The following is a 23300-nucleotide window of genomic DNA, read 5'->3' on the forward strand; positions in this document are numbered from 1 at the left end:
AGAGGCAACAGTAAAAGAGAATTGCCAACTACTGCCTCAACTTACTTCATTAATTTAAATAAGATGTTTACTTTCGATCCAAGGGCCATCCTGTGTAATTCTGACCCAGTACTACATGAAATGAAGAAATCTACAAGGCAGTCTGGGATTAGACCCCTTTTCCAAAAGGCACACAGATTCCTGCCTCTTAGCATTCAAAGAGACAAAAGACATCAGGAGCTGAAACATATGGTAAATGCTTTATTTTCATATTTTACATTAAAACATAAAACACAAACATTAAAACATAGGACATGAATAGAGATCCCACTGTCTGGTTTTCAAAGCAGGTACAAGGATACAGATAACAAGAAAATATTTTTGAGTCTGTTTAATTCCAAACCCTCAAATGGGAAAACAATCTCAGAGACTGGGTGAGGGAAGATGGTGGGGCAGAGCCTGCATCGATAGATGTCATCTCCGCTGCCAGGCGGAGGGGAGCAGGAGTGAGGGGAAGTTCTTCCATTGGAGACATCAGTCACAGTCACAAAAATTTTTGTTTCTCAAACATCTAAACTTACTAGGGGAATGCAAGGACTGGTAAGGCATGAGATTCTTCCAACTTCTCTAATAATACAAGTCCCTTGGTTCCTACGCTTGGGGGTGGGGATGGATCTCAATCAGCATCAGCTAAGTGTACTTCAACTTTAGCCAAATCCTAACCCTGTGCCACATTCTGCCCTAGCGAAAGACTATGGCAGCCAGGGCCTGACCACTTGTTTCCTCTCTCTTATCATCTGCTGAAACCAGATTGTTTTTTAATTCAAATCCTTTTCTGCTCCTGAAGCTCCAGGCCTGGGCAGTTAATCTTAATTATCAACGTATCAAAAGGTTATAACTCTTCTAGAAACGGGAGGTCTTTCCCAGGTTCTGGAAACTGGCTTTTTGAAAGATGTCCTTAAATAGAAGAAGGCCATTCTTTAAAAAACACAACTAGAACATGGAACTCTGGGGAAATCTACTGCAATAAGCCCCTGCTGGTGAGAAATGCTGGCAACAGCTCAGGAGTTGACAGATCAGAACTGTTTTAAAATAAAAATGATAACATTTCTACAACAATTATTTAAGAAAATCACAGTTGGTCATCCTGCTCCCCAAGAACAGGGAGCACGCCTTGAGACATGTTCTGTGGTGGAGAGTAGTTTAGTAGAGCAGCCTTTTGCAAAGCAAACAGACATAAACTGAACCCTCTACTGGAGAAAAATACAGCTCCAAAAGTGGGACAATCCAGGGTTGGAATGAAAGCTGGTGGGCATCTCCCTGCAATCCACGCAGGCCTCCAACCACTGTTATCTTCCTGAGAAAAACTATTTTACTAAAAACATTTTCTTAAAAAAAGTTAGGGAAGGAGGCAAATCAGAGGAATCTGGAATCAAACATCAGATTCACCTGGTGGCAGGTTTTAACCTGGGAGTTCTAAACAGGCTCAAGAATAGCTCCTTACTCCAAGGGGTGGACTTTATTCAGAGAGAAACTCTTTAAAAATTCGAGACAAGTCCTCTTCTGCTTTCCACAGCAGTCTAAGCAGCTTCTCTTTTGTAAGTCTCTCTTGGTTAGCCCCTTCTCCTGATCTCTCATACTAGTAAGAGCTTTGACATATGCTCATCTTTTCCTAGTGAGCACAAAGAGTGGCTTTCAAAGCACTGGCTTATATAAAACCAATCCTGAGATCTTAGCTGGCTAGAAAAAAAGTGAGTCTTCCCCACTGCTCAAACAACTGGTCTCTCTCCTTGACTGGCACTTGTGATGAACCCCATACACCTGGCATCAGCTGCCGTCATCACTGGGTTTACCACTGTTCTGGCACTGCACCCCTGAACTAAGCTGTTCCTGCCACAGAGCAGACCAGGTGAGCTCTACCACACAGTCCTGTGGGGACGAGACCCAGTTACCAAAAGGTTATCAGCCTACACGGTCAGAAATAGGTCGAATCCTTCAGAAGACTGTAGAGTGCCCTCCTGTGCTCAGCTGAAGACTTCTGCAGCCACGCTGCCTCCAAGGAGCATCAGAATGGTTAGTCCCAAGTCATGCAGTCAAGTGACAAGACAACTCGGTGGGTGTCACGTCCGGAGATGCTCGGAGTGCATTCACATCCTAAGGGGCTGCAGGGGGGATGCTCTCCAAGGCCCAGCAGAAAGTCTGGTCAAACACACTGATTCTCAACAAAGACTCATGAAGGCTTTTTTTTTTTTTTTTCATGAAGGCTTTTAACCCAAGAAATGGGTAATGTTGATGGAGTACCCGTCACTTATTCTTTTGATGGACCCTGAAGATACACCATCTATAGTGTTTTGTTGACCTGGAATCCCAGGATCATATTAACCTAATGGAACCATGATCCCACAAGTTCTAGGCCACAGACAATAAGCACAGATCTTGCTCAGGGCTGTGAGGTATTAGCAAATAACATGTATCATTAACCAGCAACATGATTGATAAGTTTCAAGACCATGGTCACTCCCACCTATACATGTGGACCGTCTTTTCTGTTAACGTAGCCAAGTAGCTGTTATGATTCACCTCAAATGGGCAGATGTCCAAGACAGGCTGATCGGCCTGCAGATCCTGAAGCAATGAGCCACTGGCAGCATCCCACAGCTAAAAAAGAAGAGATAAAGGTCATGAGTCCTTCAATTCAACTCGGGACTTGCAGTCTTTATCATCAGACAACTCTGAAAGCACTGCAGAGACAGCACTGCCCAGGGAGTAAAACAGAATGTCCCTAACCTTCACAAGGTTGCACAAAAGCAGCACATCTGACATAAGTCACGCACGGCCTCACCTACTGTAATTCGCAATTATGGTCTACCTGTGAGTGGGTCTGAAAACCAAGCCTAGCATTCTCCCCTTCAGTCTATGTGCCAAGAACTCTCTTAGGAGAAACAAGGATCAGCAAGACAATAAGTCCCTATCTCTGCCCTCACGGAACCTGTATTCTAACTGCTGCTTTCTTCTCCTTTAAAAAATTTTTTATTATGGACAAAAAATTCATGTAATAAAAAGTGAAATAGTACTATGGGTCATCACCCAGATGACTAAGTTTTACCATACCTGCTTTGTTTTTTTTCTGTGCTGGCATCATGTCATTTTACCCTTATACACTTAAGTATACATTTCTTAAACACAAACAAACATTTTCCTACATCTCAATGTCACTATGCCTAACAAAATGAACAATAATTTCATAATATTCTCTAACATATAGTGCAAAATAAAAATTTTCTGATAGTCTCTTTTTATATTGGTTTTGTTTGATTCAGGATTCAAATAAGGTCCACATTACCCTTGGTAGTCATAAATTTTAATAAGCCTCTCTTAATTTGAGCAGATCCAACCTCCCCACTCTTTTCTCCTTCTGCCACTGACTTGTGGAAGCAGGATCTGTTGTCCTACAGGACATCCACAACCTAGATTTGTTTGTTGCTTTCTGTGCTATTACTTAACTTATTCTCTTATCCACTGCAATTCCAGTAAATAAAAGCACTAGACTGAAGAGTGACACTATCCAGTACGGCTGCCATTAGCCACATGCACCTCTTTACATTTCAATTACATAAAAATTTAACAATGAAGTTTTTCATTCACATTAACATTTCAAGTGATCACATGGCTAATGTGACTTAACTGGGCAGTGCTATTCTATGGGTTCAAGGACATCTAGGCATCATGTACTTCATTTTGCCTTACACCAAGAGGCAAATTATTTCTGCTTAAGCCACTAACAGTGACACAATAGTTGATCATTTATTCAGGTGGTAACAGGCTGACCCCTCCACTGTAAAATTCCCCACCAACCTTTCATCTGTTACTGTCATCTTGAATTGATCAACTATTTTTATAGAGGTTTCAGTAGTGCCTTTTTCCCCCTAAAACATATAGCTATATGTCTATCATCACAAAACTTTGAAAGCATTGCAGAGAAAGCACCCCCTGGGGGGTAAAACTGCCTGTCCCTAACCTTCCCAAGGTCGCACAAAGGCAGGATATCTGACATAGGTCACGTAAAACACGACAGCTCACATGTAAAGAATGATGTCAATCTATAGATATTGGTATGGAAAGATAACCAAAACAGGAAGTTAAATGGGAAAGCAGTATGTATCGGGTTGGCTAAAAAGTTCCTTATGTTTTTTTTTCCCTTATGTTTTTAAGTAAAAATAAAAGACCATTTTCATCAAGAACTTTCTCAAACGTTTTGTTATACTACCTTCTGCCATTTTTCAGGCAACTTCATAACTTTATCTTCCAAGAACTTTTTATCTTTTTGAGCAAAGTACTATTCTAAGTGCTTTTTACAGTCTTCCACAGAATTGAAACTTCTTCCATTAAGAGAATTTTGTAAAGACTAAAATAAATAAATGGAAATACAAAGGTGCAATGACTGGTGAATAGAGCGGATTAATAAGAACTTCCTAGCCAAGCTGTTAACAATTTTTGCCTGGTCATCAAAGAAACACACAGTCTTGGATTATCCTGATGGAAGAGTATGTGTTTTCCGTTAATTCTGGACACTTTTCATTGAGTGCTCATTTCAGTTGGTCTAATTGCGAGCAGTACTTGTTGGAATTAATCGTTTGGTTTTTTGGAAGGAGCTCATAATAGAGGACTCCTTTCCAATCCCACCACATATACAGTATCATCTTCTTTGGATGGAGATGGCCTTTGTTGTGGTTGATGGTGGTTCATTTTGCTTGCCCCAGGATCTCTTCCATTCCACATTAATGTACAGTATCCACTTTTCACTGCCCATCACAATTTGTATTAAAAAAGAGAACATTTTCATTACATTTCAGTAGAGAATCACATGCAGAAATACAGTCAAGGTGTTTTTAACTTAACTTACGTGGAACTCAGATACCAAAGTGATTAACATAATCAGGCTGATATAAATGATCTTCCACACTTGATTTGGATATTTTGAGTATGCTGGCTATCTCCTGCATGGTATAATGTTAACTGTTCTCATTTAATGTCTCGATTTGATTGCTATCAACTTCAACTGACCTACCCGACTGTGGAGCATCGCCCAGTGAGAAATCTCTAGCACAAAACTTCGAAAACACTTTCGACATGTTCAGTCACAGCACTTTTTCCATATACTGCACAAATCTGTTTCTGCATTTCAGCAAAGTCTTTACCTTTCTTGAGATAATAAAGCATAATATGCTGAAAACATTGCCTTTTTCCCTTCCACTGTCAATATTAAAATGGCTACACAAAAATTCACCAATTTTGACAAGTCTTATTTTTAATACACACTGATATGATAGCTGTCACAATACAATCTAACAAAATTGTTTCAAATGGAGTTAAAGACAACTATGTGCTACTAGAGCCACCAACAGAAAAAAACAAACTTTTTGGCCAACCCAATAAAGTGTGACTTCTATAAAAAATAAACTAAGCAACCACACATATACACATATGAAGGTACGTGCAATTATGGAGAACTTTGGTTTTTTGCTTTATACACATCAGTATAAAAAACTGACTGACTACTCACCAAGGCCGATTTTGATGCTTCATCCCCAGTACACACCAGGATGCTGCCATTATTTGCTGGATTTTGGAAAATGGCACTCTTGGTTAGCAATTTGCAGGAGGGTCCCCCAAGGAATGTTTGTACAGGATGGCAGGAGCAGATGGACTCTCCAGCATTATCCAGTTTATAGGACATCTCCATAAGCACACTTCGTAAGGTGTTGTGATTTTTATCTAAGAGAAAGAGAAATCAGTATTGATCTGTAGGGATGGTCCAAAGAAATTAAGCAAGTACCTAAACTTGGTTGTAACTCAGTTGAGTAGAAAAAGCAGTTTTACCAAACCATCATAAATAGCTACCAAACATAGTAAGAACAAAATAATATAGCACAAATCAAATTCAGAACTCTGGGCTATAGGATGAAGTAACTTATCTACAATAGGTTTTGTCTATGAGGGAAACAATTCTGAGAACGAGCTAGCCTTTTTAGGAAAATCACTGTATCCAGCTGGACTTCTGTTTGGGTTTTTATCTTCCTTAAGGGTTCGGGCTACAAGGTCTTTCCCTTCCCCCAGTGAGGACCCCACTAATACCCAGAACTGTACAAATACAGTGAAAGCATATTATCACAGAAGGGGAAACGTATCACTGTGGTTCTGCTGAGAGACAAACAAAAGCCAGAGAACAGAATGGGATCTCCAAGCTTTCTACATATCATAGCAAATCCGTGGAGATAGACGACCTAGGAGATGGGTCCAAAAGGGAAAGGAGAGTCTGCTGACACAGCTTCTCAGCTCAAGCAAAACTTAAAATGATTAGGTCAACCCACAACTAGCAGAAGGATGGGCACTTTAATGACTATTTCTGACCAAAACAGCCACTTGACCATCAAAGCTCACCAGATTAGACTCATTATCTCTCAGCTAGAAAAAAAACCTGTGTATTTAAGCATAGTGGGTCAAGGGTTGCAGTCCTGGTTCTGGAAGCTGTGAGAAGTTCAGCTGGCTAGGGCCACCATGGTTGTCCATCTACTCCCCCACTTAACTTTGGGGCCCCAGATAAGGAAGAACAGCTAACAGCTTAGCGTCTGGGCCCTCTACATGACTGCTTTCATCTGGTCCTTCCTTGTAAGTGAACTGAGTGGCAAGCAGAAGACATGAAACTGATGTAAGGGTAGCTCAGAGGCTGGAAGAGCAGGTCTCCTCATTCCATCACTGTCCTAAGTCAGAGAGGATCCTAAAGCAGCTAATTCCACTTCCAAGGAGTACCTGGCCAAGTATGTCCCAGTTCACACAAGCGAGGGACAGGGAGGCAGGCTCCACAGAAGCTCCCTGCAGGAGCAAGAGCTGTTAGTCCGTGAGGGGCTGACCAGCACCACCTGAAAGCTAAGGCAAGCTCTCCTTTCCTCCCCTCTACCAACCTGCTTCCAAACCAACCAAGCCATGAGGACACCCCAACAATACTCACCAGGCCTGTAGGTCACAAGACAGTGGCAGGTGCTGCTCTCTACCTGAAAGTCTACGCAGCCCCCAGGCTCCACGGGCAGCACATGAGGCCAGTGAGTAAAACCCATTTTCAGCTCCCAGAAAGAGGCATTCTCCAAGGTTCCAGCCAACACCCCACCACATGGAAATGCAGCAGACGCAGCTCTGGGCACATATGACAGGGACACCAGCGGGCACCTGAGGGGAAGAAAGGACACAAAGTCTCACCTGCCAATATGTGAGCTACTTCAGGCCCCACTGTGAGGAGTCAAGGACATTACTACCTCTATGGAAGGAATTTTTGTGAGTCACTGTCCTCTGATATCTGGTAAAAACTACCAACCCACTCTGTAGGAACAAAAGGGCATATATAAAATATTTCACACCCAGATTCAGAGGAGATTCTGCATGCTCTAAAAGCAGTGGGGAAAAAACGGAGTAGGAAATTTAACAGTATAAGATTACAAACACAAGGTAGCCTGACTGCTGTGGAGCTTCTGGAAATGGGGTTAGACACACACACACACAAGAAAAGTCAGGAAGGAAATTCAGCTCATAAATGGTGGAGTTGGGTTCTGAACAAAGTAGTTATTTTATTTTGGCACACTGTGACATGTAATTCTATGAATCTGGTTATACTTGGTACAAGGACTTTCTGCCATTGTCAACTATCATGAACACAAACTCTAGGATCTTACTGATTCTGAAGTGAGAACAGATCAGAGGACTCAGAGATCTGCCCTCTGTGAGAAATTCTGATCAACTGTGAAACACTAGTAAAAGAGAGGATTAATATAATAGTCCAAGAGAAAGCTGTTACTTTCAGGTGGCTCCCTACCTAGCTCTCTGAGGTACTAACTCCTGGACATGAGAGCTTGTATTTCGAAGGTCATACAACAGAATTGAACCGTTGACCAGTCCAGCATAGATGTAATTGTTTTCATCGAGACACCAGCAGCAGCTCCAGACAGGCCGCCCAGCATTGTAAGTCTGGACCACCGTATTTGTTTCCAGGCTGTAGAGTTACAAAAGACTTTTACAATTATGCATTACAAAAATCAAATACAGACAAAGATGTAAAGATAAGAACACACCCACACACCAAAACTATATGGATTCCCAATTTGCCCTCAGGTCTGCGGACAGAACTCCTCTTAATTCCACAGTATTTGTTTTGGAGGATACAGATTTTCCTCCTAAGCTGTAAGGAAGAATAAGATAAAGGGACAGATAAACTGTACATTCCTTCCCCTGATCCTATATCCTTCTCCACGGCTACCTATGACACAGGTATTCAATATTTAATACTGAAAAATTAGAAAACACATATAAGAAAAATAAAAAGTTATAAGCCAACTACACAGAGGTAGTCACTAATGACACTCTGGTGTTTAACCTCTCTTTTTTTCCTTCTATTTTTCAATACTACTAAAATAAGTCATAGCATATATATAAAACATAACAGAATTGATACACTGAGTTTTGGGGTAAAATTAAGCCGAAGCATTCTTGAAAAGTCAAAAGATATGTATTTGCATGGTTTAAGATATATTTTGTAGCATATATAATTTTAAAGAAATGGACCACCACATATTCAGTTTTGTAACAAGCTGTGTCCACTTCTTAAAGCAATACATTTAAAATTCAATGAACCTGGATCTGAGAAAACAATGCCTTGGACAACTCCCATCCCATCCCCACCCCAAAAGCCAAGGTCATCATAACACAGACACTAATTTCCAAGCTATTCAACACTAGGCATCCCAAGGCCCATCTTCCCCACAAAGCACTCACCTGGTCAGTTTAATTGTGCTGTCCAGGGAAGCAGAGAGAAGTAAGCCTTTGGATCGACTGCTGAAAGCCAGTCCACGTATTTGTTTGCCATGCATAGGAATATACTGACTGCTTTTCATGTTGGCAGTACTCAACATCTTAACACCAAAGCCTGCCAAATTTATGAGAGTGAAACACATCACTGCAAGTCAATTTAGAGCAAAGGAAACTACCATTTCAAGCAACACCTTTGTTCACCTCTCTTGGCATGTCAGTTTCTGGGGAAAAACTAGTCAAACAAAGAAAATAACTCCCAGGTTATAATTTAACAAGTATATTCTATATCAAATGTCTATCAAGTATATGAGAAACCATCATATATACATACAGTGGAATACTACCCAGCAATAAAAAGATAAACTACTGACAGACATAATAATATGGATAATCTTTATAAAGTTATGTTGAAAGAACCCAGACAAAAAGAGTAACACTGTATGGCTCCAGTCATGTACAATTCTAGAAAATATAAACTAATATATCGAGATAGAAAGTAGATGCCTTGGGATGGGAAGAGAAGGGAAGAACAGGTGGATGATGGATTACAAAGAGCCTGAGCAAACTTTCAGGGCAACTGATATGTTCATTACCTTCATTGTTACGATGGTTTTAGAAGTGTATACATATACTGATACACACATCAATACTCACTAAATGGTATATCACATTAAGGATGTGCAAGTTTACTGTATATCAATTTTACTGTAATAATAAAGCTTTTATTTATTTATTTTTTTCCCCCCTCCTCCCTAGAAGTGTATACATATACTGATACACACATCAATACTCACTAAATGGTGTATCACATTAAGGATGTGCAAGTTTACTGTATATCAATTTTACTGTAATAATAAAGCTTTTAAAGGAAAGCAAGACTAGTCTTTCTGAACCACAGAGACTCAAAAATGTAGATGAGAGAGTGAACAACAAAGAATGGAGATAAGTAATTTCTGTGTCATGTGGTCAAGACGTTACATTTTTCTGAAACAGAATGAAAATAGGTAAAATCAAGTATCTTAATGTATATCATTCCAAGAGGGGAAAAGAAAGCCAAAAACTTGTCCTTTTATTTGTTACTCTGTTCTCTTACCACATTTATTTTATCAAATATATATTTTATCTGAGTTATACACTAACAAAATTTGTCAAATCTTAGATTTAAGAGATCCTTGAGGGACTTCCCTGGTGGTCCAGTGGCTAAGAATTTGTCTTGCAATGTAGGAGATGTGGGTTCAATCCCTGGTCTGTAAACTAAGATCCCACATGCCACAGAGCAACTAAGCCCGTGCACTTCAACTACTGAAGCCTGTGCACTCTAAAGCACGCTAGTCGCAACTAGAGAGCTCAAGAACCGCAAGGAAAGATCCCGCATGATGCAACTAAGACCCAGTGCAGCCAAATAAATAAGCGAGTTAAGACACTTGAAAAAAAGATAGCCTTGAATCACACTTCTCCTTTGCTAGGGAATCAAGCGAGAGAAAGTTTATTGTGATTTATGCTAAAACAGAAATAGCAGAGCCAGAGAAACAAACATGGAAACCATAGGTTTTAAATCAACAAGGGAACTTGAAATTTTGCCTAGTTAATCATTAAAGGAAATAAGAAATTAGCATTATCAGTCTATCAGGAAGAGCTGGCTGGGCAGGACAGAACAGACACACTAAGAAATAAAGGAACAGATTACACCCAAATAGGGGAACAACTGGAATAAATATTTTTCCAATTAATGGGGAAGGTTTCACTTGAAGATAAACCTTTTTATTAAAACTGTGAATGGAATATAGAAACATCATGAACAATCCTTTTACTTTCCCCTCAATTGGAGCCTCCTGATAGCCTCTCAGTATCAGTGAATAGACAAATATATGATATTCAAGAGATTCCATTACAAATCCTGTACATACCTAAGTATGGGGGACATAGTTTTGAAGCATTTGAAAGGAACTTCTAAGTGGAGAGACACTAAATCAGGCAGAAGCAAAGGGACCTTACAGTTGGCAGAAATTATATGCTGAAGAGAGCAGGAAAAAACATCTACAACATTGGGCTGTGAGGTTTGGTTTTCAACATTAAGACAACCTAAAATGAAACTTGAAAAGTGCACAAAAAGAGAAAATCAGTACAATATTAATAAAATAATAATGTTCCCAAATTCATTTACTTGGAATTTGTCAATGTGCACACTACTGAAAATAAGCATTCAATCTTGTTTTAACTTGAATTAGACCTTGGAGTAGTGTTTTTTCAAACATTTCTAGTCTAAAATTAATCTGTATTTTAGCAGGACATGCAAGCAATTATAGTCCTTATCCTTGGACAACTCACACTTCTAAGTACGTCTTCTCTCACTTTACCATGGTTCAGCATCTCTGCCCTTCTGGTGAACAAATTTAAAGAAGTGAAACAGACAGTACAGACATCTTTGTAGTACCCTCAAGTATCTATATCAAGGAAACTAACTAAGAAAAAAGTGATCTGGTGGGCTGTGGACAGTGTTCACCTACTAGTGAGTCCTGGATTATCCAAAAAGGGAGGAAATAAATAAATAGAGTCCAACAATGAACTATAAAAATTGAGGTTCTGGACTATTCACCTGGAAGGAAGGCGGCCTGAGGAGAAGGTTGTGACACCACCAGGCAGCTCAAAGCATCACAGTATGTCATGACGCGACAGTTTCCTGTCTGAGACACTGTGAATGTCTTCTGGAAATGGTACTTCTGTTGACTCTGGCTGGAGGGCAGGCCACTTAGGAAATGTGGTTGGGAACCCCCAGGCAGTTGTGAGATCTTATCCTGACCGATAAGTTTTTGCAAGTCCTAAAACGAAAAAGATTTTGAAGATATAAAGCCATTTCATCTGGTATTACCCTCAAATACAATCCCTTAATCTAATACAAGGATATTTATCCTTTACATGAAAATGTTAACATGAATTCTAAAGAATTGCTGCAGTTTTCACAATATTTCAACAAGCAATTGAAATAGGGAGAGCACAGAATCATAAAGAGCTTAAAGTCTTTAATGATTTAGACAAGTCACTTTATCGGTAGATTCAAGGAAGTGAAATGACCTAAACAAGTTGTGAATTATCAGGTGGCTGTTCAATTTTTTTTTTTTAATAATTCAAGATGCAGTAGAATTCATCATAAAGCACATATATAAGTTCTCATAAATAATAAAGTTGATCATGTTTCCTTCCTGAAAAACTTGGTAAATCCTATTTGTATCTGAGTGAAACTAAATATTTAGATGCCTTCTTAATTCCTATTCCAACAGGACTTTGGGTTAGAAAAGGCAAACTTACCTGAACACGACTTTGAAGCCTGGAGCATTCATCAGTGAGGGCTTGAAGCTGTAGCCGACACTGTGCCGAGTCTAACTCAGCCTTCTTCCTTAGCTTCTGCTCCTTCTGTAAGGAACTAAAGTGGAAAAGCCAGCAACAGGTAGAGATTAGAAAGGCTACAAGACTTCTCATCAAGATGCACGGTGAATTTATGCTGTGATAGACACACTTTGACTATAAATATGCCATGAGAGGGAATAAAATATAACAAGAGAAAAATCTCTCAAACAGAGAAACATCACAGAATAGCAGACAGGGCTGAGCTCATCAGCCTACTGGAGTGGGTCTCACTGTGTGAGGCTGTCAGGCTAACGGCATGACAGGCAGCCTAGATTAGGAGTAGGCCTGGTTTCCCGGGGTAACATAATTATCAGGCCTCCTGGAGCCAGCCAATCAACATATGCCTAGCAAGAAAAAAGGGAACCTATCAGGGGAAAGCTGAAAGCCCCACGTTGGGCCAACAAAAACTGCCTTGCAACTGTGTAACCAATCCGCTTGCGCCAACTACCCGCTGTGTAACCAATCCCAACTACCCACTGTGTAACCAATCGGCTTGCACCAACTACCTGCTGCTTTTTTTGACCTAATAAATACCAGAGAGAACTGGGGCTCCGGGCCTTTTCCTCCTCACACCCTTGGTGAGGGAGGGAGGCCCTGGCTCGAGTCAGGAATAAATTCCCCTATTGCAAGTTGCATTGTTTGGAGGAGTCTTCTTTTCCAACCGGGGACTCGGACTATGGGCAGAACAACTATTGAGGTAGGCAAGGACCAGGAATTTGGCTCTTACTAAGGAATGGGGACATAAAATGCAAAACGAGGGATTAGAGCCAAGCTCACAGCCTGAGTTAGAGCCAAATTAAAAAAGAGTAAAATGACCTGTTAAAAGACCAAGATCATCTACCGGATAAAAAGAAAATCAGCTATTGGATGTTAATGAGATATTCAAATAAAGAACACTATAAAAAGAGGTTGTTAAAAAAAGTATACACCAGGGAAATGCTAGGAAAAAAAAAAAAGACTGATCACAATTAAAAAGGATGGATAAGCATAAAGAGGAATAATGTACAATGAAAGGCCACATTCATAGGTATGAAAATCATAAATTCACATTTCAAAATATGAAACGCAAATAGAAATTTCCACTCCAATTAAGATAGGAGAGAAAAAAGATGAACATTGGAAAGGAAGGGAAAAAGTGGCTCTTATTTATCTTCATAGAAAATTCAAGAGAATCCACAAGCTATTAAGAGTTTAGTAAGGTTACTAGAGTTAAGATCAAGAAAATTAGATCAACAGCATTCCCATATACCAGACAGGTGATTTGTAAATGTAACAAAAAAAAAATTCTTTCAAAATAGCATTCTAACAGCAACCTAGGAATAAAGTTAAGGCCTTTAAGAAGCAAAATACAGTTATAAAAGACACAAGGAAACAGTGAATAAGTGAAAGGATATTATATGTTGATGGCTAGAAAGACTAAACTGAAGCACTAGAACTAACAGATCCTAGAACAAAAGAGTAGTCCATTTATAATATAGAAAATTTAGAACAGAAGTAGCAATTAAAATTTATAGACAGAACATACTTCACTAAAATTAAAAACTTTTTCAACAAAGGATACCATAAACAAGTCAAAGAGCCAAGTCAAAAACTAGAAGATGGCATGTGCAATGTGCACAACCAACAAAGAGTTAGTATAAGGAAAACAAAGAACTATAAACCAGTAAGAAACAAATAAATAATATATTTGGCTCAATATAAATGAGTAAAATATTTGAACACAACTTACAGAAGAGTATGTTCAACCTCATAAGCAATTGAGAAAAAACCTCATAAGAAAAGCAAACTAAAGTAAACACTATTCCACTCCATGAAACTGGCAAAATTAAGTCTGATAATATAAAGTAGATGAAGGGATGAAAAAAATGAGAAATCCCTTACATTACTGCTGCTGGTATAAACTGGAAAAGCCTCTAGGAAGAGCAATTTGACAATATCTAGTAAAGTTGAAATCATGTACCCTATGATACATGATAGGTTACCCTATCATGTACCCTATGATAAAGCAAATCCATTTCTAGACATAATGAAGCTCTCACCCATTTCTCTGCAGCATGGCTTACACTAATGAAAACTGGAAACTACCTGTCTACCAATACAAAATTACATATAGGAAAACTACAGAACTAGAACACTTTATAGAAATTAAAATGAATCAATGAGAGCTAAATATATCAACCAGGATATGTGCCTCAGAGTAATAAACAAAATCAAGCTACAGAAGAAAAACTATAATCCAATAACATTTGCATAAAATGTGAAAACTTTCTAAATCACACTGTATGTGCTTTATGGCCATAGATCATCTGAGGAAAGAGATGGAGTTAAGAAAAACTTGGTGCACAAGGAAGTCTCTTTGGTATTTATAAGGATATATTTCTTTTTTAAAAGACCCAAAACAAATACGGAAAATGTTAAGATTTGATAAAGTTGAGCCTGTGGGTATTCATCCTATTAGTCTCGGTATGTATCACCATTTTGAAATTCTTCTCAAGAGGCTAAGGAGTACACCGATTGTAGTAATCAGCAAAGTTTTAAATACAGTTTTAAATACATGCATTACTAGCCACCCCTACTGGTTTTGCCTTTTCAAGAAAATTTCCACCACGTACCTGTCATTTTAACATACAACAAATAAATATTCGTTGGAGTGAAATTAATACATCTGTAATTCCACTTTACAGTGACTACTTATATGTTTTTTCCAATTTGCAAAAAGATAATCACACTAACAACATGCTTTTGCATGACAACATACCATATATACTTTTTTTTTTTTTTTACCATATGTACTTTAACATCAGTTTTAACCAATGTATAGTGTTTTATCACACGGATATGCCAGAGTTTACTCAACCAATCAATCTTCTGGATTGGTTTGGATTATTAACTAAATGAAAAGCCTGATTAAACACATTTTTGTACATATCCTTAATCATTTTTTTAGAATGCCTAAAGCAGAATTACTTTTAGACTTCTGAATTATATTGCCAAGGGCCTCTCTAAATGTTAATATTTATGTACATTTTTACCAGTAATGCATGAGCGAACCCACATCCCCGTACTCTCAATGCAGGGGGGGTTTTTTTGGCTGCTGTTGCATGGCATGTGGGATCTCAGTTTCCTGACCAGGGAACAAACCTGCCTCCCCTGCATTGCAAGGCTGATTCTGAACCACTGGACCACCCGGGAATTCCCTATCTTTACTGTTCTTAAAGCATATTTTATAAGTAGTGTTTTTAGCAACTGTCCATGGGCTTCCCAAATCCCAATAATTTCTTTCATTGTATTGCTTCAGTTATGAGACTTCTTTGTAGAATACTGTGGCAGGAGGTCTTAGGGACACAAGAAGCAAAAATTCTCAGTTTTTTAAAAAAGTATTTTTAAGCCTAAGCCTATTCTAATGACAAGGAGGTTGAGACTTGGAGTGTGTTCTAGGTGGCCGTGAATTGGCTACAATGAGTAACACAGGGGATTCCCTGATTCAGTGTTCACCGAATTTAGTGGCAGAGGCAGGCAGTAAAGGTAATCCCTTAGGGAAGAAGCTGGACAGGCTACCAAAAAATCCAGGCTATCTTTCTGTGTGGGTCTGCTGCCCAGCTTAGGTGTGAGGTATTACTGTATGGCTAAAGGTTTCTCTATGACTTTTGATTTTAGGAGGGCTTACCAGACCATGTCTTGGCCTCCCCAAGTCATATTACCAAAGACTTAAGTCTTAGCGCTGACTCCAAGGTCACAGGAATGCCAAAGTGCTCCTGCAGAGCCACCTGCTCTGATCAGCACACAACCCTCAGGCCCTGAAAACGGAGGCTACGAGAGGTGCTGAGCGCACAGACGAGCGCAGCAGTCTACCACCTGCTGCTCTGCTTTCAGCCCCCTGTCTTTCAAGAAAGGAGATTTTCATCCTCTACTTCTCAGCTCTGTTTTCCTATGCATTGACTTCATTTTCTGATAGTCTATACTAGCTTTTTTCCCTGAAGAGTTCAAGCAAAAGTCCTGGGGCTTACATTCATTGAGCTAGGTGAAGTCACAATAATTTGTTACTCCAGATCATCACTTTTAATCCTATATGGAGAGTAAACCGTGCATCATGTGATCAGACATGTATCATAAGTCACAATGTTAGATCGCCAACAATCCCCAGATTCCTAGTCACAGTTCAAGGAAAGCCTCAGAATCACACTAAGAGTGACTCATACCCCCTTTTTCAGATGAGCCTACAAAGAACCAAAAGGGAATATTCCAGCTAGATAGACTCTTTCCACCTACCTCTTCATGAGCTCCTGCTCACTAGTGTCCAAAGCTCTCAAGGTCCGGGCATAAAGGACAACGATATCACTTTGCTTGGCTTTCTTGTTGCACTAAGGAGCCCAACAGGACATAATTAGTGTGGTTCTGGGAATCCCCCTGACTTAACATGTTGACTGTGCACATACACAGTTCTTAACTACAGTCTATACCTGGGGACATTTTCGGGTCTGTCCTTTGAGCCACTTCGAAATGCATTTGTACCCAAAGAGGTGACCACAGCGCAATGCAGAGAGCCGGTGATCCCCAGCATTGGTCCACTGTTCCAAACATATTGTGCAAGTGTCCCCTTCTTCCTCATCCACAGACGCAGAAGTTAGAGAAGGGTTAGACTTCTGGGGAGACTGCAGGATGGAAACCAGAATACATTCAAATAGAGAAAATGCAAAATCTGTCTTGAATATGTGAAACTAACAAATTAACAAAAATCACACAAAAATGAACAAGCCCAATTGAAAAATGCCAAAGGAAAACCCAGCACCCATGAATCACTTCCCATTCTTTCCAGATTGCAATCTTGTCAAAGATAATATAAACCATGAAAATATTATCATCATCCTTTGAACTCACGAAATTCTTGATTTTTTTCCATTCAAATGACAAAAAGGAGCTATGTTTACAAAGATATTAAAACCAAACAAACCCAGAAGTGACCCAGTTAAAAAACAACAGGGAATATTAAGTCTTTTATACATTCGAAATTAGGTTCATAATTCAAGTAGCTATAAAATATCTGGTTCATGTGAATAAAGAAAAAAATACAAGGGAAAAGAGAAAGGAATATAAACAGCTCACACAAAAATACAAATGGTTAGTAAGTGTTCGGCTATAATTAAAGAAACAAAAATTAAACTGTTTTTACTTCTTTTCATCTATTAGATAATGTCTGGTAACACGAAGCACTGCGGGTGAGGGAGAAATGGGCATGCTTACATACCGCTGTTGCAAGTAGAAACTGGCACAAATTTTCCAGAGGGCAACTTGGCATTGTCTATTAAAACTAAAAATACAAATATCCTTCCTTTGATAAAGCAACCTCTCTGGAAGAAATATATCCCATGAATATAACCATAAATATTTGCCAAGACAATAATGCAAAGATGATCAGTGCAGCATGATCTTAGTAGGAAGCAACAATAGTGCACACAGCAAGGGAAGAAGTAACTAAAAATTTATTTGTATGTAAAAACACTATGCAGCTATTACTACCAGTAAGAATGAGATTCACTTTTATGTTGGACAGTCACTAAGTCACTCTTTGAGACCCCGTGGACTGTAGCCCACCAGGCTCGTCTGTGCATCGAACTTCCCAGGCAGGAATACTGGAGTGGGTAGCCATTTCCTTCAATTTTATGTACTGACAATAAAAAGCTCTCCAAGAGAAACTTCCCTGGTGGTCTAGTGACTGGGAATCTGCGTTCCAATGCAGGGGACATGGCTTTGATCCCTGGTGAAGAACTAGGACTCCACATGCCACAGAGCAACTAAGCCTAGGCCCTATGATGACTGAGCCTGTGCACTGCAGGGCACAGAGGAGAAGAGAAGCGTGTGCTGCAACTAAAGAAGCCCCTGCGCGCTGCAACGAAGACCCAGCACAGCCAGAGTCAATTAAAAAAAAATAAAAAGATATGGCAAGGATCAAGATTAGTTGAGCAATTAATCACACATTTAATCACCTAGTCCTACAATAAAAAAAAAAGCTCTCCAAGATACAAGTCAGAGGGAAAAGAAACAAGTCCTGGAACAGGATAGTATGTAATCTCTCTTGTGTAAATTTTAAAATAGAGCATTTAAATGAATTCAGTAAAGTTGAAGGATACAAAATTCATCTACAGAAATCTGTTGCATTTCTACACACTAGCAACGAACTATCAGAGAATTAAGAAAATATAATCCCATTTATGAACCGTATTAAAAAGAATACAATAAACTAGAATTAAATCTAACCAAAGAGGTAAAACACCTGTACTCTGAAAACCATGACACTGATGAAAGAAACTGAATATGATACAAACAATTGGAAAAACACATTATGCGCATTGGAAGAATTGGACTGGAAGAATTAACACTGTTGAAATAATCATATTCCCATCAAGGCAATCTACAGATGCAATGCAATCCCTGCCAAAATATGAACAGCATTTTTCATAGAACTAGACTAAATGATTTTAATTTATATGAAAACAGCTTTAGCATTAGTCCTTACAATGAATATTCACGACTGATCTCCTTTAGGATGGACTGGTTGGATCTCCTTGCAGTCCAAGGGACTCTCAAGAGTCTTCGCCAACACCACAGTTCAAAAGCATCAATTCTTTGGCGCTCAGCTTTCTTCACAGTCCAACTCTCATATCCATACATGACCACTGCAAAAACCATAGTCTTGACTAGACGGATCTTTGTTGACAAGGTAATGTCTCTGCTTTTCAATATGCTATCTAGGTTGGTCATAACTTTCCTTCCAAGGAGAAAGCGTCTCTTAATTTCATGGCTGCAATCACCATCTACAGATATTTTGGAGCCCAGAAAAATTAAGTCAGCCACTGTTGCCCCATCTATTTGCCATGAAGTGATGGAACCAGATCTTAGTTTTCTGAATGTTGAGCTTTAAGCCAACTTTTTCACTCTCCTCTTTCACTTCCATCAAGAGGCTCTTTAGTTCTTCTTCACTTTCTGCCATAAGAGTGGTGCAATCTGTGTATCTGAGGTTATTGATATTTCTCCCGGCACTCTTGATTCCAGCCTGTGCTTCATCCAGCCCAGCGTTTCTCATGATGTACTCTGCATATAAGTTAAATAAGCAGGGTGACAATATAGAGCCTTGACATACTCCTTTGCCTATTTGGAACCAGTCTGTTGTTCCATGTCCAGTTATAACTGTTGCTTCCTGACCTGCATACAGGTTTCTCAAGAGGCAGGTCAGGTGGTCTGGTATTCCTATCTCTTTCAGAATTTTCCACAATTTCTTGTGATCCACACAGTCGAAGGCTTTGGCATAGTCAATAAAGCAGTAGTAGATGTTTTTCTGTAACTCTCTTGTTTTTTTGATGACCCAGCGTATGTTGGCAATTTGATCTCTGGTTCCTCTGCCTTTTCTAAAACCAGCTTGAACATCTGGAAGTTCACGGTTCACATACTGTTGAAGCCTGGGTTGGAGAATTTTGAGCATTTCTTTACTAGCGTGTGAGATGAGTGCAATTGTGTGGTAGTTTGAGCATTCTTTGGCATTTCCTTTCTTAGGGATTGGAATGAAAACTGACCTTTTCCAGTCCTGTGGCCACTGCTGAGTTTTCCAAATTTGCTGGCATATTGAGTGCAGCACTTTCACAGTGTCATCTTTCAGGATTTGAAATAGCTCAATTGGAATTCCATCACCTCCACTAGCTTTGTTCGTAGTGATGCTTTCTAAGGCTCACTTGACTTCACATTCCAGGATGTCTAGCTCTAGGTGAGTGATCACACCATAGTGATTATCTGGGTCGTGAAGATCTTTTTCGTTCAGTTCTTCTGTGTATTCTTGCCACCTCTTCTTAATATCTTCTGCTTCTGTTAGGTCCATACCATTTCTGTCCTTTATTGAGCCCATCTTTGCATGAAATGCTCCCATGGTATCTCTAATTTTCTTGAAGAGATCTCTAGTCTTTCCCATTGTGTTGTTTTCCTCTATTTCTTTGCATTGATCACTGAGGAAGGCTTTCTTCTCTCTCCTGGCTACTCTTTGGAACTCTGCATTCAAATGGGAATATCTTTCCTTTTCTCCTTTGTTTTTTGCTTCTCTTCTTTTCTCAGCTATTTGTAAGGCCTCCTCAGACAGCCATTTTGCTTTTTTGCATTTCTTTTTCTTGGGGATGGTCTTGATTCCTGTTTCCTATACAATGTCACGAACCTCCGACCACAGTTCATCAGGCACTCTGTCTATCAGATCTAGTCCCTTAAATCTATTTCTCACCTCCATTGTATAGTCATAAGGGATTTGATTTAGGTCATACCTGAACGTAATTATCAGGGACATGCAAATTAAAACCACAAAGAGATACCACCTTACACCTGTCAGAATGGCTATCATCAAAACAACAACACACAGTAAGCACTGGCGAGGATACGGAGAAAAGGAAACACTTGTGAACTGTTGGTAGGAGCATAAGTTGGTGCAGCCACTAAGGAAACAGTATGGATTATGGACAAATACCGTATGATCTCACTTAAATGGAATCTGAAAAATAAAACAAGAAAAAACCCGCAGACTAAGAGACACAGAGAACAAATGGGTGAGTGCCAAAGGGAAGGGAGTGAGGGTGTATGACAAAACAGGTTGAAGGGGATTAAGAGGTACTAACTTGCACTCATCTCACACGCTAGCAAAGTAATGCTCAAAATTTTCCAAGCCAGGCTTCAACAGTACGTGAACTGAGAACTTTCAGATGTTCAAGCTGGTTTTAGAAAAGGCAGAGGAACCAGAGATCAAATTGCCAACACCTGTTGGATCATAGAAAAAGCAAGAGAATTCCAGAAAAACATCTATTTCTGCTTTATTGACTACGCCAAAGCCTTCGACTGTGTGGATCACAAGAAACTGGAAAATTCTGGAAGAGATGGGAATACCAGACCACCTTACCTACCTCCTGAGAAACCTGTATGCAGGTCAGGAAGCAACAGTTATAACTGGACATGGAACAACAGACTGGTTCCAAATAGGCAAAGGAGTATGTCAAGGCTATATATTTTCACCCTGCTTATTTAACTTATATGCAGAGTACATCATGTAAAATGCTGGGCTAGATGAATCACAAGCTGGAATCCAGATTGCAGGGAGAATTATCAATAACCTCAGATAATGGATTGCACCACCCTTATGGCAGAAAGTGAAGAACTAAAGAGGCTCTCGATCAAAGTGAAAGAGGAGAGTGAAAAAGCAGGCTTAAAGCTCAACATTCAGAAAACTTAAGATCATAGCATCTGGTCCCATCACTACATGGCAAACAGATGGGGAAACAATGGAAACTGACAGACTTTATTATCTTGGGCTCCAAAATCACTGGAGATAGTGACAGCAGCCATGAAATTAAAAGATGCCTGCTCCATGGAAGAAAAGCTATGACCAACTTAGAGAGCATATTAAAAAGTAGAGACATTATTTTGCTGACAAAGGTCCGTCTAGTCAAAGCTGTAGTTTTTCCAGTAGTCAAGGATGGATGTGACAGTTGGACCATAAAGCTGAGTGCTGAAGAATTGAGTGATGTTGGAGAAGACTCCTGAGAGTCCCTTGGACTGCAAGGAGATCCAACCAGTCCATCCTAAAGGAAATCAGTCCTGAATATTCATTGGAAGGACTGATGCTAAAGCTGAAACTCCAATACTGCGGCCACCTGATGCGAAGAACTGATCATTGGAAAAGCCTACGATGCTGGGAAAGATTGAAGGCAGGAGGAGAAGGGCACGACAGAGGATGAGATGGTTGGATGGCATCACCAACTTGATGGACATATGTCTGAGCAAGCCCTAAGGAGTTGGTGATGGACAGGGAAGCCTGGCGCGTTGCAGTCCATGGGGTCTCAAAGAGTTGGACACAAGTGAGTGATTGAACTGAACTTCCAGTTATAAAATAATAAACCATGTGGATGTAATATACAGCATGAGGAACGTGGTCAATAATACTATAATAGTTTTGTATGGGGACAAATGTTTACTAAATTTATTGTGGTGATCACTTTATAATGTATGCAAATGTCAAGTCACTTTGCAGTACACCTGAAACTAACATATGTAAACTATATTTAAATAAAGTAAAAAATTATACACGTAAGTAAATTTACATGAGCTAATTTTTCTAAAGAGAATAAATAAAAACAGAAACATCCAAAAAGTGAATCAATGATGTTTCCAAACTGGCAGGGTCCACAGTTTATATAAATACATCTCATATTAAGGACAGTGATGTTATTTTTAAAAATAAAAACAGTTTATCTCATAGCAAGCATTCTGCCAGACAGTTCATAAACTGCACTCATATTGGCTGCTTTAATTGATACATAACCTTGTTAGGTGGGACAGACAAATATTCAAACCTTCCCCTACCCTCTGTTTTTAAACCTAAGGGTAAGCAGTCACACAAATAATGAGTAACATATGGGCCCCCTGCCTACAAAGTCTGTGAGTTTTCCATTTTAGCCTGCCAGTCTCCTTTTTAAATGTAAATACAAATCTAAAAGGATGTTCATATTACCTGTTTGTGGAGAGTGTCTTCTCCCCCAATACATGTAACTTCTTGGTCTGTTGAGATATCTTCTAGTTGCTCTGCCAAGTTGTTTCCAGAAATGATGGGACACGTAACATATAAAAGAAGACATAAGTCAGGTATGAGGCTAGCAGGAGAGCCTAACTCACCACAGCTTTCCCTTTTACAGCAACACTAGAAATGGCAGGGAGAGCAGATTCAGTCTCTGGTTGGGGAACTAAGATCCTGCATATCAAGGAGCCAAAAAAAAACCCAAAAAGAATTCATTGATGCTATTTCAATCTAAGACCCTATGAATACATTCATTATTTTTTTTAATGCTCAAATTGCCCCAAAATGCTCAAAGTGCCCTAGGCCACTAGGTTCTCTTTCAAGGTTGCACCTATGCCTACTGACATAACTGTAAGACAGACGGCTTTGCTTTCTACCACAATAAAATGCCCTAGGCTCATCTTGTATATCTCCTATCACAGACTTGGAAAAAAGTGACCAACTCAGTGGGTCACAAATCACATAA

The 23300-nt window shown here is 39.5% G+C and overlaps 1 protein-coding gene across 2 annotated transcripts in view; it reads right to left on the reverse strand.

Moving 5' to 3' along the window:
* Nucleotides 1-220: 220 nt before the first annotated feature.
* Nucleotides 221-23300, reverse strand: part of RFWD3 (ring finger and WD repeat domain 3) — a 33417-nt gene continuing 10337 nt past the window's right edge. For both annotated transcript variants that reach the window (XM_043898047.1, XM_043898046.1), the window contains exons 4-13: nt 22772-22842; nt 16701-16892; nt 16510-16601; nt 12142-12256; nt 11432-11654; nt 8800-8950; nt 7844-8020; nt 6989-7203; nt 5543-5754; nt 221-2637 (exon numbers count right to left, since the gene is read on the reverse strand). In XM_043898047.1, the coding sequence (XP_043753982.1) occupies nt 2494-2637; nt 5543-5754; nt 6989-7203; nt 7844-8020; nt 8800-8950; nt 11432-11654; nt 12142-12256; nt 16510-16601; nt 16701-16892; nt 22772-22842 (1592 nt within the window). In that variant the 3' untranslated portion in view covers nt 221-2493. The remainder of the gene's footprint in view (nt 2638-5542; nt 5755-6988; nt 7204-7843; nt 8021-8799; nt 8951-11431; nt 11655-12141; nt 12257-16509; nt 16602-16700; nt 16893-22771; nt 22843-23300) is intronic.

This window comes from Cervus elaphus, chromosome 4, assembly GCF_910594005.1.
Source record: "Cervus elaphus chromosome 4, mCerEla1.1, whole genome shotgun sequence".
Classification (NCBI taxonomy): domain Eukaryota; kingdom Metazoa; phylum Chordata; class Mammalia; order Artiodactyla; family Cervidae; genus Cervus; species Cervus elaphus.